Source organism: Lissotriton helveticus, chromosome 1_1 (assembly GCF_964261635.1).
Source record: "Lissotriton helveticus chromosome 1_1, aLisHel1.1, whole genome shotgun sequence".
NCBI lineage: Eukaryota > Metazoa > Chordata > Amphibia > Caudata > Salamandridae > Lissotriton > Lissotriton helveticus.
The window spans coordinates 1,325,388,964-1,325,408,709 of NC_136057.1; the positions used below are offsets into that span (position 1 = coordinate 1,325,388,964).

Consider the following 19,746-nt stretch of genomic DNA (forward strand, 5'->3'; position numbering starts at 1 on the left):
GTGTCATCGGCGTAAGCCATCACCTTAGCCCCCAGAGACTCCGCCAGAGCAATCAGCGGAGTCACGTAGATGTTAAATAACAGCGGGCTAAGCGATGACCCCTGCGGAACCCCAGTGGAAACCCTCATGGGCACAGAGGCACACGGAGGGAGCCAAACCTGCTGCGATCTTCCCTCCAAAAAAGAATTGATCCATTGCAAGGCCGACCCAGAGATTCCTATATCAGAAAGGCGATCAAGGAGCATGGCATGAGGCACCGTGTCAAACGCCGCTGAGAGATCAAGCATAACCGATGCTGCTCTCCCGCCGGCATCAAGACACTCCCGAATCGACTCCGTGACCTCTAGCAGAGCGGATTCCGTGCTATAAGAGGCACGGAAGCCAGACTGTGCCGGATGTAGCACGACAGCCCCCTCAACAAAGTTGGTAAGTTGGAATATGACCGCTTTCTCACAGACTTTGGCCAGACTAGGCAAAAGTGAGATGGGACGATAGTTTTCTGCCACCAGTGGATCAAGTGACGATTTTTTGAGCAAAGGAAGGATCAGGGCATGTTTCCAGGCTGTCGGCACACAAGCTTCCTGTAATGATTTCTTGACCATAAAAATCACCTCCGAATTGATGGTATCAGCCACATCTGATAATAGCCGGGCCACACAGGGGAGAGCTGGACTTAAGGGCTTTGAGGATTTGGAGAGAACCAGCAAGGTCAATAGGACAGAATTCTGAGAAAAGGGAGGCCAGTTCAGCCCTGGGCAGATGCAGCGGCGGCACAGGGTCGCTTTTTCTGGGAGAAGACATAAAAGTCTCCTGGATGCTAATTATTTTATCCCTAAAGAATGATGCCAGGGTGTTACACCAGGCCTCCGAGGCAGGAGCAGCCGCCACCTGGGCACTAGGGGACAAGAAGCTCTGCACAATTGTGAAAATTTCTTTGGAATTATTATTCGCCCGCTCAATACGAGCGGCATAATACTGTCTTTTGGCCTCTCCTATAGCCACATAATAAAGTTTTTGTTTGGATCTGAGGATGTTTTTATCAGAAGGGTGGTAGCCGCCAAGACGCCAAGCCCTCTCCGCAGCCTTGCAGGCATGCTTCAAAGTCTTCAGCACAGGAGTATACCATGGCTTAGAAGGGGATTCACGCTGCAGCCTAGTCTGAGACTGCCCCGCAGAATGATTGTTCATGTGCATGCAGGGACACCTTCCTGCACATGAACAATAACGGATGGCGATTTTCTCTTTCTATGTGTGCTGCATTCTGCAGCAGACATAGAAACAACAAAAACAAGGAGAAATTAATCACTTCTCCTTGTTGCGCCAGTTCAAGACCAGGTTTTCCCTAGTCTTATTTTTGGCACTGCCCCATATTTACACCAGCTTTGAAACTAGGGGGAAGCTTCACAATGCAATGGGTGTTGTGGTGGGACCCCCACTGCATCAACCATCGCCCACCACTTTCTCGCTAAGTGCTGCGTGTATAGGGGCAATATTGACAAGGCAGCATTAAGCCACATTGAATGGTTTAACGCTGCCTTGTAAATAAGGCAAAGGGGTTATCGCCATCAGAACATCAAAAAAGTTCTAGTGGCTATAACCGCTTGTAAATATGCCCCCAATATCATATACTTTTGTCTCCTGCCATAAACAAAAGGTGTCCAGTGGAGCCCAGCTTAACATTCTTGACCAAGGTCCTGCAAAACGTCTAAAAAAGCCTGTCGATTTGCAACAGTCTTCAACCACATTTTCAAGTTTTCTGTATTGACCTACAAAAATATCAAATTTAGAATATTGACTACGACTATTTTGTCAAGGTAGTACAGATGTACTATTCCTAACTAAACGTCTGTAAAACGCTGTAAGTGGTACTGTCCATAATAGGCAAATCATAAAAATGGTTTTACAATGGTATTATAACTTGTGGTTTGCAGTTCTCATTGATAACACGTGTCTGGGACTGCGTTGCCAGGGAGCATTACTTAACGACTGACAGTTTGTGTTTGAAACCTTGTGCAAACATTGCAGGGCACCATAATTTTCAGGCAACTGCCTATATGTAGACATTTATTATAATGTTTCTTGTTTTGATATGAAAGGCAGCACTGTTAACTTACTGCTTTCCATCGTTGCAGAAAATTTTATCTCTGCTGCCTCCAGCTTGCCAGCCATTTCTCTATCTAGAGAGAAAGAGATGAGGAAATAGTGAAAGAAGACACAAATATTAATTTTGGATACCAAGGAGAGATCAAGGACCAGAAACAGAGAGAGAGAGCCAGACGCAAATCTATCAGTTTCAATCTAACCGGATGAACTTCTTCCCCTGATAAACAATAGAGCCCCATCTAACCCCTTGTTAGTAGAAACCAGCCCAGGAGACCACAGTCTGTTTATGTAGCTCAGTCATCCTTCATTCTCACGATGGCCTGGCTTAGATGAAATAAATGGTACTTATGAGTAGGAGAAGGGATTTTCTGTGAGGGATCCTTCCCCCATCTTGCAAAAATCATGCACTACAAAATGTCCATGTCATCTTAATCAGTGACCAGGGCGTCAAGTCACTGATTAAGATGCTCAGGTACAGTCTTCCGCGAGTCACATGTGTGTGTACTTGCAAGGGTTCACTCATGGCATCTGTCGTCTGATGCAAAATTGAAAATGTGTTTCTGGGACCACCATTGTCTTATGCAATACTACGATGCGGCAGTGGAGAGGTCACTCATGCCTCCCTCTTCTGATGCAATATTAAGGTACTTCATGGAGAGATCACACACTGTTTCTCCCTTCTGATGTAATACTGCCTTGCTGCAGGGAGAGATCTTTCATGCCTTCCACCTTCTGATGCAATATTAAGGCCCTTCATGGAGAGATCACTCATGTTTTCTACCTACTGATGCACCATATACTTGCTTGCTGTAGGGTGAGACCATTTATGCCTTCCATTTCCTTATGTAATATTAAGGTAATTGAAGTAGCAGCTCATGCTTCCCCACGTCTATTCCAATACTGACTTTCTGCAAGAAGAGACCACTCATGACTTCTGGAATAGTAAATGCTTCGAAGCAGTGAGAACAACATACAGCAGGGAGGAGTAGGGAATCAGCAGAGAAGTTGGGTGAGGGAAGTTTAAAGAAAAACAAAAAGTGAGTGGGAAGAGGTGGGGAAAGGAACAAATAAGCTGGGGGAGCTCCACAAACAGCACACAGTGGGGCAAGGATGTAATGGGCGAGTGGCACATAGAGGAGAGATTGGGAGTGGTGAGATGCACACCTTCCTTCTTACTTTTTGTCCATATTTAAACTGATTCAACTTTATAAGCGTGCAAACTTGTTCTGCGCTTCGCCTCTTTGCGCTGCATTCAAAACAAATCGAGGGGGGCCCATCACTGGTTCCACCAAGCTGCACAGCCGTGTCACAGTATGAATCCAACAAATTAACTTAAACCATAATTTTAAACTTCCTTTTATCCATATATTTATCCACTAGTTTCTCATCCTTTTTAAACTGTTCATTCAATTCGTTTTATCCATACCATTGCTTTAAAAAAGCCGTTAAAAAACTTCAATGGTTCCTGTGGTATAATAGAAACAATATGAATTGGATACGTAGCTTAATAGCGATTGGTATTAACACCAAGGGTTGACAAAGATGGCGGAAAGGAATACACAAACAATAATGTACAATTCTGGCATGTTTTTACTTCATTCTATCAATAGTACATTTAAATTGTCACACAATAATACTTCCCTGATGTGAATCCATGGAAGAGTAAAAGTCATTTAATCTAAAGGATAGTCAAGATGCTATACTCCATGGGAGGGCCAAAGACAGGAAGAGGAAGTTATGTCATTAAAGAATATGCAAGCAAATGAGATTGACAAGAAAGGCCACCTATGGTAAGCAGTGGATTACCCTAAAGCACACTGTAAGTGGTACTGTTCGTCTTAGGCCTTTGACCTATATGTTTCTGAAGGCAAATCGTAAAAATGGTTTTACAATGGTATTATAACTTGTGGTTTGCAGTTCTCATTGATAACATGAGTTAGGGACTGCGTTGCCAGTGAGCATTACTTAATGACTGACAGTTTGAGTTTGAAACCAGGTGCAAACATTGCAGGGCACCATAATTTTCAGGAAACTGCCTGTATGTAGACAATTATTATAATGTTTTTTCTTTTGATATGAAAGACAGCACTGTTAACTGTTATATTTGACTTGTGTCTTTCCTTTCCCTGACTATGACTTTCCTGCTGCTCAGCTAGTGTGGCGACGATTTAAAGAACCTACAGCGTTAAGGAAAGAGACTGTGTTAAAAGGAGCGAGGAAACTACTGAACTAAGGAACCTACTAAAAGTATTGCAACTAAAGAAACTTTAGGGAGAAGGAAATGCCTTGGTCAGCCCCATCAGTGTGTTTGACCTTTGTTAGAATTGGGGATCTCTGGTTGGCACAGGCAGGCACTTGTGACAAGCATGGACCCTCTCCTCTAGTCAGGGCAAGGGAGTTACCCTCTCAAAATAACCCCTGCTCACCCTCTAGGTTGTGTGGCGCGAGCAGTCAAGGCTTATCTCAGAGGCGATGTAAGTTAGGCAGTTGTAACCATACACAGTAATCAAGTGACAACACTGCAAATGGACACCACACTAGGGTTGTATCAAAAATAATTATCTTTTATGTAAAGGCTTAGCACAAGACCAAATAACGTCAAAATATACCACAATACTATTAGCAATGCAGAGTTCTTGTTGAATGCGTAGTTTTTCAGTTCTGTGCGACTCGGTCCCCTGGTTCGGCTCGTACGGCAATTGAAAATGAACACAAGAGTCTAATGCGTGCAGCGGACGCTTCTGTATTAGGATGGGGGTTCGAGACGAACGCAGTACCTTTGATTCGATGAGTCCGGCACGGACGAGACTTGGTAACAGGAGGTGATGCAGCAGCATTGTCGATCCTTACGGTGCGAACCCGGGCTCGTGTGCAGTCTTTGATGCGAGGCAGAGGGCGGGGGCCGTGTAGAGTGAGGCGGAAGGTAAGGCTGCGAGACATTTCCTTTACGATGCGGTGTACGAGCCGTACCTTTAAGAGCGGGGCGCCTTTCAATCCCGGACAGTGCAGTGCGAGCCGTACTCAGCCCTGCGATGCGCTCGTAATGTCAATGCCAACGGCAGGGGGCACGGCGAGCAGTGCGACTTGAAGGGGGAGGGTGAAGTGGGGTGCGGGGCCCTCCTCTTACGGTGCAAGCTACGGCTCGCGGGGGAGCGGAGCTGCTTTGTTCGGGGCGGTCACCTGGCATGGCGCTTCACAGCAGTCGGGTCTTCGAGGCACACACAGATCGCGGTTCCAGCGTTACGGGGAAATCAGCGTTTTCCAGCAGCTCTCTTTAGGGCGGTGGAAGTCCACTAGTCCTGGGACTTCGTTCAGCGGGCAAGCTCACCCACAAGCCCTTGGAGATCTTTAAAGCACAAGTTGAGCAGAAGTCTTTTCCAGTCTTTTTCCTCTCCTTCAGTAGCACGGCAACCACTGCAGGCCAATTCCCCAGGTCAGGGACAGTACTTCTCCTTACAGCTTTCTCAGTTCCTTCTCGTAGGGCAGAGGTTCTTCTTGTTTCAGCAGGATCTGATTTCTTGGGAGCAGGGTCCCAATATTTATACCACAATTCTTTTGTTCTTTCAGGCCAGGGGGCCCTTGCCTAGTTCAGTCCGGTTCTGGAGTACTTTGTTTACATGACTCTGGCCTCTCCTTTCAGTGTGCAGGGCAGAGACATCAGACGCTCCACAGGAGGTGGAGCCAGCATTGTGGTGGCAGAGCACAGCCCTATTTAGAGTCCAGGTGCACAACTCCCACCCATCTGGATGTAATCTTCCTATTCACCACCTGGCTGCCCTAGCCTGTCTCCTGGAATTCCCCAGCCCTGTCACTCACACAAACCAGACAGCAGATACACATCATAGCAGAGGCGGGCTGAAATGGTCAGGCAAGCAAATACCAACTTTCTAAAAGTGCTTTTTGCAAACACAGAACATTAAAATAAACTTTACTAAATGATGTATTTTATTATTCTGAGTTCAGGCATACTAAACTCGAATTTCTACCATGTTCCCTGAGTCTGTTAGGGTCATAGGATGTAACAATTCCAACAGCCCATTCTGGCCTATGAGAACAGGTAGACTTGCAATAGTGAAAAACGAAAATGGCTGTAATTCACTATTAGGACATGCCACACACATCAGGGCTTGCCCTACCTTATACTTACAATGCACCCTGCCCTTGGGCCTACCATAGGGGTGACTCACATGAAGTAAAGGGAAGGTTTAAGGACTGGCAAGTGGCTGCACTTGCCCAGTCAGCATGACAGTATCAGACTGCACGCAGGTTCTGCAATGGCAGACCTTAGGTACATTTAACAAGGCTGCTACTGTGGGTGGCACAACCAGTGCTGCAAGCCGACTAGCAGCATTTGGATTTACAAGCCCTGGACACTCCTGGTGCACTGTACTGGGGTCTGACAGTAAACCAAATAAGCCAGTCATGGGATCCAATCAACATATACATTTTATACAGGGAGCACTTTCACTGTGGCACTGATTGGCAGTGGCACAGTGCTCTGAGCAGCTAACACTAGCAAAACACATGAGGCACAGTAACAAAAAGTTGAAGGAAGACCCACGCCAAGGTGCCAGGTCTAACACGTGTCCCCTCCAGCTGAAATGTGGGGAGAACTACCCTACTCCAGGGAGTTCTCATCACTAAGGCAGAAAAATCTGGACAGACCGTCAGCATTGGCGTGATCGGTGCCAGGGCGATGTTCAACAGTGAAATCCATACCCTGTAGGGAAATGGACCACCTCAACAGCTTTGGGTTTTCACCCCTGACCTGCATCAACCATCTGAGGGGCCTGTGGTCTGTCTGAACCCGGAAGTGAGTCCCAAACAGGTAGGGTCTTAGCTTCTTCAGTGCCCAGACCACAGCAAATACCTCACGCTCAATTGCACTCCACCTCTGTTCCCGTGGAAGTAACCTCCTACTGATAAAGGCTATAGGTTGGTTAAAGCCCTCCTCAGTCATCTGTGAGAGAACAGCCCCTACACCATGCTCTGAAAGGTCTGTCTTCACAAGGAACTCTTTGGAGAAGTTGGGTGCCAGGAGCATGGGCGCCGTGCACATGGCAGTTTTCAGGGTCTCAAAAGCTTTCTGGCAGGTGTCAGTCCAAATCACTTTCTTTGGCTGCTTCTGGGAAGTCAGCTCTGTCAAGGGTGCAACAATGTTGCCATATCTCTTGACAAACCTCCTGTGGTACCCGGTGAGTCCTAAGAAGGCCGTTACCTCTGTTTGGGTTTTGGGGGTTCCCAAGCTAGGATGGTTTCAATCTTGGGCTGAAGGGGCGCCACCTGGCCGCTCCCAACTTGGTGTCCCAAGAACAGCACCAAACCCTGCCCGATCTGGCACTTGCTTGCCTTGATCGTGAGGCCTGCCTTCCGCAGTGCCAACAACACTTCCCAGAGGTGGCGCAGATGTTCTTCCCATGTGAAACTGAACACTGCGATGTCATCCAGGTAGGCGGCACTGAACTCATCCAGCCCAACCAACACCTGGTTGGTCAACCTCTGAAAGGTAGCAGGTGCATTCTTCCAAATGGCATAAACCAGAACTGGAAATGACCATCTGATGTGGAGAATGCTGACCTCTCTTTGGCCCCATCAGTCAAGGCGATCTGCCAGTACCCAGATGTCAAGTCAAACGTGCTGAGGTACCGGGCTGCCCCTAGCCGATCAATGAGCTCATCAGCTCTGGGGATGGGGTGCGCGTCAGTTTTTGTGACCAAATAGAGCCCTCGGTAGTCCACACAGAACCGGAGTTCGGTTGTGGCACCCGGCACTGCAGCCTTCGTGACCAAGACCACTGGGCTGGCCCAAGGACTGCTGGAGTCACCCCAAGGGCAAGCATCTTTGAGACTTCCTCTTTGATGCAAGCCCTGACCCTGTCAGTTACCCTGTAAGCCTTGTGCTCCATAGGTAAGCTGTCTCCTGTATCCACATCATGGACACACCAATCTGTGATACTAGGAACCAGGGAGAACAGATTAGAGAACTACCCCAGCAACTGGCGGCAGTCATTCTGTTGCTCAGGGGTCAGGGTGGGAGAGAGGTTAACTCCATCCACTGACCCATCTTGCTCTCTGGCGGCCAGGAGGTCAGGAAGAGGCTCAGTCTCCTCTTCCATTCCAGCATCTGTTGCCAAGAGCATGCCCACTTCGGACTTCTCCAAGTGGGGTTTAAGGCGGTTGACATGCAGGACCCACAAGGGGTTCCTGGGAGACCGCAAGTCCACCAAATAGGTAACAGGACTTTTGCGCTCCACCACCTCAAAGGGCCCAGTCCACTTGTCCTGGAGCACACAAGGCTCCACGGGGGCCAAGACCCACACCTTCTGGCCAGGCTGAAGCTCTACCAGAGTGGCATTCTGGTCGTACCACCGCTTCATCTTCTCCTGGCTGGCTTCCAGATTTGTCTCAGCAAGTTGCCTGAAACGCCTAGTCTGGTTCCTGAAGGCCAGCATGTAGCTACATACATTCTGGGGAGGATTCCTGGGAGATTGTTCCCAGCCTTCCTTGACCAGACTTACAGGTCCTCTCACGGGATGGCCGTACAGAAGCTCAAAGGGGTTGAACCCTAGAGACTTTGGTGGCACCTCACGGTAAGCAAAGAGAAGGCACGGTAAGAGGACGTCCCACTTACACCTCATGGGTTCTTCCAGACCCAATATCATGCCTCTGAGGGTACGGTTGAATCTCTCAACCAACCCATTTCTTTGGGGGTGGTAAGGCGTGGCAAACTTGTAGGTTACACCACACTCTTGCCAAAAGGATTTCATATACTTGGATATGAAATTGGTATCCCGTCCAGGCACCACCTCTAGAGGGAATCCCACTCTGGAGAAGATTCCCATCAGTGCACATCCCACCACGGGGGCCGTCACTGTCCTCAGAGGGATGGCTTCCGGGTACCGGGTGGCATGGTCCACCAGGACCAGGATAAACCTGTTGCCCATGGCTGTCCTGGGGTCCAGTGGCCCCACAATGTCAATCCTCACTCGCTGGAATGGGGTACTGACTACAGGGAATGGTTGGAGAGGAGCCTTCTGCTTCCTTCCACTCTTTCCACTTGCCTGCCAAGTCTGACAGGTCCTGCACTGAACATCTGAACTCTTGCGCATTAGGGGCCAATAAAAGTGGGTGACAAACCTTTCAAAGGTTTTGTCCTGCCCCAAATGTCCTGCCAATTACACATCGTGAGCCAGCCCCAGCTGAGGCCCCAGCCCTCAGCAACCTTAGGCTCTGAATACAGGAGGTCATTCTCCCAATAAATTAAATGTGTTCCAGACTGATCAACGTTGGCCTGGTCTGCAGCCTGCTGCCGCAGACCCTCGAGAGAAGGACATTCTTTCTGCGCCCTGCAGAATCCCTTCTGGAGGGGCCTCCTTCCTGCTGCCAATGGGTCAGCTCAGGCAGGTCCCCCAGTTCAGCTATCTGTTCCCCTGTAGGTTCCAGGGCATCCCCCTCAAGGTCTGCTTCCTCCTGGACCGTGGGAAAAACAGGGGCCGGTTTCCCGCACCTACTGCCTCTTCTCTCCAAGGCCGGTTCCTGGGCCTCCCTCTCAGGCTCCAGGACCTCTTGAGCACCCCTACTGACTGCCATTGACCGGGTGGTCACGCACCCCCAGTCAGGCAGACCCACCATCCTCAGCTGAGTACTCTTCTCCACTTTCTCCCAAGGTGAACTCTCCAAATCGTTCTCCAACAAACAGTCTACAGGCATGGCAGTTCTCACAGCTACTTGAAGAGTACCAGAGACCCCCCCACTCAAAGGGAACCTGAGCCATTGGACAGTGACTCTCAGTGTTGGCGGCGCTCACGACTCGGCAGAATGCATGTGGGACAACCTGCTCTTGACACACCAGGTGACACTTGACAGCTGTCACACTGGCTCCTGTATCTCTAAGAGCCCCCACCTTTTTGTCATTGATGGTCATCCACTGCCCATATTTCTTAGTGTTTGAGGGCAGTTGGGTTTCTTGGACCATATAACAGTCTCCTAAAGAGACAAGGGACTTCTCTGCTGGACCTCCCCCTCCCTGGACAACCCATTCCTCACCCAGGGCTACACTAGCCATCTGCCGGGGGGCTGCACTCAGGGGTGCAGGTTTACCAAACTGGCGACACTTTGGATCATTGGCAAAATGACCAGTTCATCCCACCTGTAACACCCAGGGGGTCCTCTGTGGACAGGGGGACCTGTTGGGGCCCCGGTCGGGGTTGGGGGAGGCTGAGAACTTTTCCCTTGGTTCCCTTGGGGATTACTTTGGGGCCCTCTTTGGAACTCCCTCTGTTTGCCCTTGTCCCCCCACTCTTCTGCTGGGGACCCTGCCCACCCTTGGCGGAGTCTCCCACTTGACCCTTGTGGACCCTGGTACTGACCCAGCGGTCCGCCTCCTCAGCAAGCTTCCTAGGGTTAGTCAGCTTACTATTAATCAGGTGCTGGCGTAGCTCAGGAAAACAGTTACGGGACAAGTGCTCCCATGCAATCAAATCAAGGAGACCTTGGAAATCATTAACTTTGCTACCCTTCACCCAACCATCCAGTGCTCTGCAGAAAAAAGTTACATTCTCAATATACGTACTGTTAGGAATCTTTGCACAACCCCTGAACCTTTGTCTATACAACTCAGGAGTTAACCTGCATCAAAAGCATCCTTCATGTGTGGGTAAGAATTATGAACATCTGAGGGCAAATCTAGCAGTGTGTCTCGCCCCTCACTCAGGAACCGCCCCAACAACCCCGCTCCCCAATCTCTCTCAGGGACCCGGTGGGAAGACATGGCTACCTCGTAGGCCTTGAACCACTGCCCTATGTCATCATTTAAAAAAAAATCTTTCACCACTTCTTTTGGTATGTACACCCTTGATTCTACCTGCACTGGCGGTGTGCTGCGACCAGAGGGAGTAAGCTCTCAACTTTTAGCTTTCCGATCCATCTCCCTCAACTTCATTTCATGTTCCATTTGGATTCTTCTCTCTTCCAGAGCCAGCTTTTTGCTTTCCAGCTCCAGTTGCCCATTCAATTTAAGTTTTGCCATCTCCATTTCATGTGCTCGGGTTTCCTTCCTGTCTGCCAACTCCTCTGGCGACAGGACTCTGCCAAACCCATTGAGGCTTTCTGCCTGCTCAATTTCCACCACATCCTCAGGTGCCCTTGCCTCAATCCAGCACCTCAGCGCCTTTTGGTAGTGGAGCTTAGTTCTACATCCAGATGGAGAAACTCCAAACTTTTTGCAAAAGCCCTTCAGCTGTTCTACTGTGTAGCTCTGTAGTCTCTCTTCTTCCCATTCAATCTCAATTCCAACAGAGACTATAGATGCTGCCTTCTCTACAATGGCTGAACCAGGCATGACTCTTCAAAAATGGAGATCTCTTGGAAAACAAAAATCAAAAAGTACGTGGTTGCATTATGGTCTGAACTCACTAAGTAGTGTTCACCAATCACTGTACATGAATCACAACTGCAAATTCGGATCCCTTCCGCTGCCGCCAATGTTAGAATTGGGTATCTCTGTTTGGCACAGGTAGGCACTTGTGACAAGCAGGGACCCTCTCCTCTAGTCAAGGCAAGGGAGTTACCCTCTCAAAATAACCCCTGCTCACCCTCTAAGTTGCGTGGCGTGAGCAGTCAAGGCTAATCTCAGAGGCGATGTAAGTTAAGCAGTTGTAACCATACACAGTAATCAAGTGACAACACTACAAATGGACACCACACTAGGGTTGTATCAAAAATAATGATCTTTTATGTAAAGGCTTAGCACAAGACCAAATAACGTCAAAATATACCACAATACTATTAGCAATGCAGAGTTCTTGTTGAACGCGTAGTTTATCAGTTCTGTGCGACTCGGTCCCCTGGTTTGACTCGTACGGCAATTGAAAATGAACACAAGAGTCTAATGCGGGTAGCGGACGCTTCCGTTCGGGGCGTATTAGGATGGGGGTTCGAGACGTACACAGTACCTTTGATTTGATGAGTCCGGCACGGACGAGGCTTGGTAACAGGAGGTGATGCAGCAGCGTTCTCGATCCTTACGGTGCGAACCCTGGCTCGTGGGCAGTCGTTGATGCGAGGCGGAGGACGGGGGCTGCGTAGAGTGAGGCGGACGGTGCAGGCTGCGAGACGTTTCCTTTACGATGTGGCGTACGAGCCGTACCTTTAAGAGCGGGGCGTCTTTCAATGCCGGACAGCGAGGCAGACAGTACGCTGCAGGTGTGTGAGCTGTACTCAGCCCTGCGGTGCGCTCGCAACGTCAATGCCAGCGGCGGGGGGCACGGCGAGCAGTGCGGCTCAAAGGGGGAGGGTGATGCGGTCTGCGGTGCGGGGCCCTCCTCTTACGGTGCGAGCTACGGCTCGGGGGGGAGCGGAGTCGTTTTGTTCGGGGCGGTCACCTGGCACGGGGCTCCACAGCAGTCGGGTCTTTGAGGTGCACACAGATCGTGGTTCCAGCGTTACGGGGAAATCAGCATTTTCCAGCAGCTCTTTTTAAGGCGGTGGAAGTCCACTAGTCCTGGGACTTCGTTCAAGGGGCAAGCTCACCCACAAGCCCTTGGAGAGCTTTAAAGCACAAGTTGAGCAAAAGTCTTTTCCAGTCTTTTTCCTCTCCTTCAGTAGCATGGCAACCACTTCAGGCCAATCCCCTAGGTCAGGGATAGTACTCCTATTTACAGCTTTCCCATCTCCTTCTCGTCCGGCAGAGGTTCTTCTTATTTCAGCAGGATCCGATTTCTTGGGAGCAGGGTCCCAATATTTATACCACAATTCTTTTGTTCTTTCAGGCCAGGGGGGCCTTGCCTAGTTCAGCCCGGTTCTGGAGTACTTTGTTTACATGACTCTGGCCTCTCCTTTCAGTGTGCAGGGCAAAGACATCAGACGCTCCACAGGAGGTGGAGCCAGCATTGTGGTAGCAGAGCACAGCCCTATTCAGAGTCCACTTGCACTCCTCCCACCCATCTGGATGTAATCTTCCTATTCACCACCTGGCTGCCCTAGCCTGTCTCCTTGAATTCCCCAGCCCTGTCACTCACAGAAACCAGACAGCAGATACACATCATAGCAGAGGCGGGCTGAAATGGCCAGGCAAGCAAATACCAACTTACTAAAAGTGGTATTTGCAAACACAGAACATTAAAATAAACTTTACTAAAAGATGTATTTTATTATTCTGAGTTCAGGCATACTAAACTCGAATTTCTACCGTGTTCCCTGAGTCTGTTAGGATCATAGGATGTAACAATTCCAACAGCCCATTCTGGCCTATGAGAACAGGTAGCCTTGCAATAGTGAAAAACAAAACTGGCTGTAATTCACTATTAGGACACGCCACACACATCAGGGCTTGTCCTACCTTATACTTACAATGCACCCAGCTCTTGGGCCTACCATAGGGGTGTCTCACATGAAGTAAAGGGAAGGTTTAGGGACTGGCAAGTGGGTGCACTTGCCCAGTCAGCATGACAGTACCAGACTGCACGCAGGTTTTGCAATGGCAGACCTTAGACACATTTTACAAGGCTGCTTCTACATGTGCCCTCCAACGGAGCACTGAAAGAAAAATGTAGTTCCCTGGTGTGGAGCCAGGGAAGAATACAAGTTATCCAGTCAGGAGGATGGCAAAGAGGGAACGTTCCAGGCGAGGGACAAACACAAGAGGAAGGCAAATCATCAACTAGAAAGCTAGCAAACAAGATTGACAAAAAAGTCAGCCAATGGTAAGAAATGGGCTGGGCCAAAGCCCCCTTTAAGTATTGGAAGTGTACACAAACGTTGTTTGACTTGTAGGTCTTTATAGGTGAGACCTAAAATGGCTTTACTTTGGGTTATATTCCTTGGTTTGCAGGTCTTATTGACAAAGGGATTTACAGACTGCGCTGGCAGTGATAATTAAAACCACTGACTGTTTTGGCGTTTGAAACCAGGTACAAGCATTGTAGATCAGCATTATTTTCAGGGAAAAAACAGTATGTAGACATGTGTTGTAATTGATCCTGTTTTGATATGAAAGGCAGCACTGTTAACTCACTGCTTTCCATCGTTGCGGAAAACTTCAGCTCTGTTGCCTTCAGCTTTCCAGCCATTTCTATATCTAGAGAGAAAGAGATGAGGAAATAGTGAAAGAAGACACAAATATTAATTTCGGATACCAAGGAGAGATCAAGGACCAGAAACAGAGAGAGAGAGAGAGAGAGACAGACACAAATCTATCAGTTTCAATCTTACTGGAGGAACTTCTTCCCCTGATAAACAATAGAGCCCCATCTAACCCCTTGTTAGTAGAAACCAGCCCAGGAGACCACAGTCTGTTTATGTTGATCATTCATCCTTCATTCTCACGATGGCCTGGCTTAGATTAAATAAATGGTACTGATGAGTAGGAGAAGGGATTTTCTGTGAGGGATCCTTCCCCCATCTTGCAAAAATCATGCACTGCAGAATGTCCATGTCATCTTAATCAGTGACCGGGGCGTCAAGTCACTGATTAAGATGCTCAGGTACAGTTCTCCGCGAGTCACATGTGCGTGTACTTGCAAGGGTTCGCTCATGGCATCTGTCGTCTAATGCAAAACTGAAAATGTGTTTCTGGGACCACTATTATTTTATGCAATACTGCGATGCTGCAGTGGAGAGGTCACTCATGCCTCCCACTTCTGATGCAATATTAAGGTACTTCATGGAGAGCTCACACACTGTTTGTCCCTTCTGATGCAATACTGCCTTGCTGCAGGGAGAGATCGTTCATGCCTTCCACCTTCTGATGCAATATTAAGGCCTTTCAGGGAGAGATCACTCATGTTTTCTACCTACTGATGCACCATATACTTGCTTGCTGTAGGGTGAGACCACTTATGCCTTCCATTTCCTTATGTAATATTAAGGTAATTGAAGTAGCAAATCATGCTTCCCCACGTCTATTCCAATACTGACTTTCTGAAAGAAGAGACCACTCATGACTTCTGGAATAGTAAATGCTGCGAAGCAGTGAGAACAACTTACAGCAGGGAGGAGTAGGGAATCAGCAGAGTAGTTGGGTGAGGGAAGTTTAAAGAAACAAAAAAAAGTGAGTAGGAAGAGGTGGGGAAGGACCAAACGAGCTGAGGGAGCACCACAAACAGCACAGAGAGGGGCAAGGATGTAATGGGCGAGTGGCACATAGAGGAGAGAGCATGGACTCTCATGGAGTGCTGAAAGTAAAAGAAAAAATAGTTCCTTGATGTGAATCCATGGATGAGTAAAAGTCATTTAATCTAAAGGATAGTCAAGAAGCTATACTGCATTACTTGTCTTTTTTTGTTGTTAGCTTCATGAGCCTGCTAAACGTCTGGGGTGTCAATTGCCAATCTCCCCAGGGGGAGAGACAGTTGGGAACTCCCATTGAGTTCCTTGCAGATTGGCAATTGACACCCCAGACGTTTAGCAGGCTCATGAAGCTAAAAACAAAAAAAGACAAGTAATGCAAATCGCATACTCTTGAGATATACCGCTGTAGGTACATTTCAACCTATGATGCTTACACATATTTATCTATTTCTTGTCACTTTTATGTAAATACACATCATTGTTTTTTTACATAGTGAAACGTGAGTAAGGTGGGGAAGTTGTGCACCCTGTCCTGAAGAAGGAGTACAGTCTCCGAAACATGTCGACGCACACATGAGGTGATGTACATAATCACGACATAAGCACCTCGCACTTCACTTCTTTTAACAGTACCAGCCCGGGGACAGACTTAAAGTTTTTTCAAGTTCCCACGAGCCAGGCACTTTTTAATTAATTTTCACCTATTCCACCACTCACTCACCTTACAATAATACCCTCACATGCACCATACATAGTCTACTACTGTCAGTGCTCCCGCGTAGCCGTAGGTCGCAGCACGCCGCATCCCGTAGAGGGGTGCGAAGACCCCTATGATGAAGCATGACACCAAGGGTCCTTTTGGTGTGTGAGGGGTATTTTAAAAAACACTAAGTGCTCCACACCATTGTGAGGAACACTTGCAAATACCATTAGGCGGATTCCTCATGTTTTTGTAACATTGCCTTGGGAGTACGAATCCTCCTATGATACTCTCCATCCCCTCCACTGTTTTTTCACTCACAGAAACCAGACAGCAGATACACATCATAGCAGAGGCGGGCTGAAATGGTCAGGGAAGCAAATACCAACTTTCTAAAAATGGTATTTGCAAACACAGAACATTAAAATAAACTTTACTAAAAGATGTATTTTATTATTCTGAGTTCAGGCATACTAAACTCGAATTTCTACCGTGTTCCCTGAGTCTGTTAGGGTCATAGGATGTAACAATTCCAACAGCCCATTCTGGCCTATGAGAACAGGTAGCCTTGCAATACTGAAAAACGAAAATGGCTGTAAATCACTATTAGAACATGCCACACACATCAGGGCTTGCCCTACCTTATACTTACAATGCACCCTGCCCTTGGGCCTACCATAGGGGTGACTCACATGAAGTAAAGGGAAGGTTTAGGGACTGGCAAGTGGGTGCACTTGCCCAGTCAGCATGACAGTATCAGACTGCACGCAGGTTCTGCAATGGCAGACCTTAGGTACATTTAACAAGGCTGCTCCTGTGGGTGGCACAACCAGTGCTGCAAGCCCACTAGCAGCATTTGGATTTACAAGCCCTGGGCACTCCTGGTGCACTGTACTGGGGTCTGACAGTAAACCAAATAAGCCAGTCATGGGATCCAATCAACATATACATGTTATACAGGGAGCACTTGCACTGTGGCACTGATTGGCAGTGGCACAGTGCTTTGAGCAGCTAACACCAGCAAAACACATGAGGCACAGTAACAAAAAGTGGAAGGGAGACCCACGCCAAGGTGCCAGGTCTAACACGTGTCCCCTCCAGCTGAAATGTGGGGAGAATTACCCTACCCCAGGGAGTTCTCATCACTAAGGCGGAAAAAGCTGGACAGACCGTCAGCATTGGCGTGATCGGTGCCAGGGCGATGTTCCACCGTGAAATCCATACCCTGTAGGGAAATGGACCACCTCAACAGCTTTGGGTTCTCACCCCTCATCTGCATCAACCATCTGAGGGGCCTGTGGTCTGTCTGAATCCGGAAGTGAGTCCCAAACAGGTAGGGTCTTAGCTTCTTCAGTGCCTCACGCTCAATTGCACTCCACCTCTGTTCCCGTGGAAGTAACCTCCTACTGATGAAGGCTACAGGTTGGTCAAAACCCTCCTCAGTCATCTGTGAGAGAACAGCCCCTACACCATGCTCTGAAGCGTCTGTCTGCACAAGAAACTCTTTGGAGAAGTTGGGTGCCAGGAGCATGGGCGCCGTGCACATGGCAGTTTTCAGGGTCTCAAAAGCTTTCTGGCAGGTGTCAGTCCAAATCACTTTCTTTGGCTGCTTCTTGGAAGTCAGCTCTGTCAAGGGTGCAACAATGTTGCCATATCTCTTGACAAACCTCCTGTAGTAACCGGTGAGTCCTCAGAAGGCCCTCACCTCTGTTTGGGTTTTGGGGGGTTCCCAAGCTAGGATGGTTTCAATCTTGGGCTGAAGGGGCGCCACCTGGCCGCTCCCAAATTGGTGTCCCAAGTACACCATCGAACCCTGCCCGATCTGGCACTTGCTTGCCGTGATCATGAGGCCTGCCTTCCGCAGTGCCAACAACACTTCCCAGAGGTGGCGCAGATGTTCTTCCCATGTGACACTGAACACTGCGATGTCAATCAGGTAGGCGACACTGAACTCTTCCAGCCCAACCAACACCTGGTTGACCAACCTATGAAAGGTAGCAAGGGCATTCTTCATCCCAAATGGCATAATCCAGAACTGGAAATGCCCATCTGATGTGGAGGTGCTGACCTCTCTTTGGCCCCATCAGTCAAGGCGATCTGCCAGCACCCAGGCGTCAAGTCAAACGTGCTGAGGTACCGTGCAGCCCCTAGCCGATCAATGAGCTCATCAGCTCTGGGGATGGGGTACGCGTTAGTTTTCGTGACCAAATTGAGCCCTCGGTAGTCCACACAGAACCGGAGTTCGGGTGTTGCGCCCGGCGCAGCAGCCTTCGGTACCAAGACCACTGGGCTGGCCCAAGGACTTCTGGAGGACTCAATCACCCCAAGGGCAAGCATCTTTGAGACTTCCTCTTTGATGCAAGCCCTGACCCTGTCAGTTACCCTGTAAGCCTTGTGCTTCATTGGTAAGCTGTCTCCTGTATCCACATCATGGACACACGAATCTGTGATACTAGGAACCAGGGAGAACAGATCAGAGAACTGCCCCAGCAACTGGCGGCAGTCATTCTGTTGCTCAGAGGTCAGGGTGGGAGAGAGGTTAACTCCATCCACTGACCCATCTTGCTCTCTGGCGGCCAGGAGGTCAAGAAGAGGCTCAGTCTCCTCTTCCATTCCAGCATCTGTTGCCAAGAGCATGCCCACTTCGGACCTCTCAAAGTGGGGCTTAAGGCGGTTGACATGCAGGACCCGCAAGGGGTTCCTGGGAGACCGCAAGTCCACCAAATAGGTAACGGGACTTTTGCGCTCCTCCACCTCAAAGGGCCCAGTCCACTTGTCCTGGAGCACACAAGGCTCCACGGGGGCCAAGACCCACACCTTCTGACCAGGCTGAAGCTCTACCAGAGTGGCATTCTGGTTGTACCACCGCTTCATCTCCTCCTGGCTGGCTTCCAGATTTGCCTCAGCATGTTGCCTGAAACGCCTAGTCTGGTTCCTGAAGGCCAGCATGTAGCTATATACATTCTGTGGAGGTTTCCTGGGAGATTGTTCCCAGCCTTCCTTGACCAGACTTAGAGGTCCTCTCACGGGGTGGCAGTACAGAAGCTCAAAGGGGTTGAACCCTAGAGACTTCTGTGGCACCTCACGGTAAGCAAAGAGAAGGCACGGTAAGATGACGTCACACTTACACCTCATGGGTTCTTCCAGACCCATTATCATGCCTCTGAGGGTACGGTTGAATCTCTCAACAAGCATTTCCTTGGGGGTGATAAGGCGTGGTAAACTTGTAGGTTACACCACACTCTTGCCAAAGGGATTTCATATACTTGGATATGAAATTGGTATCCCGGTCAGACACCACCTCTAGAGGGAATGCCACTCTGGAGAAGATTCCCATCAGTGCACATCCCACCACGGGGGCCGTCACTGTCCTCAGAGGGATGGCTTCCGGGTACCGGGTGGCATGGTCCACCAGGACCAGGATAAACCTGTTGCCCATAGCTGTCCTGGGGTCCAGGGGCCCCACAATGTCAATCCTCACTCGCTGGAATGGGGTACTGACTACAGGGAATGGTTGGAGAGGAGCCTTCTGCTTCCTCCCACTCTTTCCACTTGCCTGGCAAGTCTGACAGGTCCTGCAATGAACATCTGAGCTCTTGCGCATTAGGGGCCAATAAAAGTGGGTGACAAGCCTTTCAAAGGTCTTGTCCTGCCCCAAATGTCCTGCCAATGGCACATCGTGAGCCAGCCCCAGCAGGAAGGCTCTGAAGCTCTGGGGTACCACCAGCACACGGGCTGACCCAGGCTCAGCAACCTTAGGCTCTGAATACAGGAGGTCATTCTCCCAATAAATGAAATGTGTTCCAGACTGATCAACGTTGGCCTGGTCTGCAGCCTGCTGCCTCAGACCCTCGAGGACATTCTTTCTGTGCCCTG

The 19,746-nt window shown here is 49.1% G+C and overlaps 1 protein-coding gene across 1 annotated transcript in view; it reads right to left on the reverse strand.

Annotated features, from left to right (window-relative positions):
- Positions 1 to 19,746, reverse strand: part of LOC144772779 (uncharacterized) — a 122,824-nt gene that overhangs the window by 56,785 nt on the left and 46,293 nt on the right. The window contains exon 6 of the mRNA XM_078657338.1: positions 14,116 to 14,178. Within this exon, the coding sequence (XP_078513464.1) occupies positions 14,116 to 14,178 (63 nt within the window). The remainder of the gene's footprint in view (positions 1 to 14,115; positions 14,179 to 19,746) is intronic.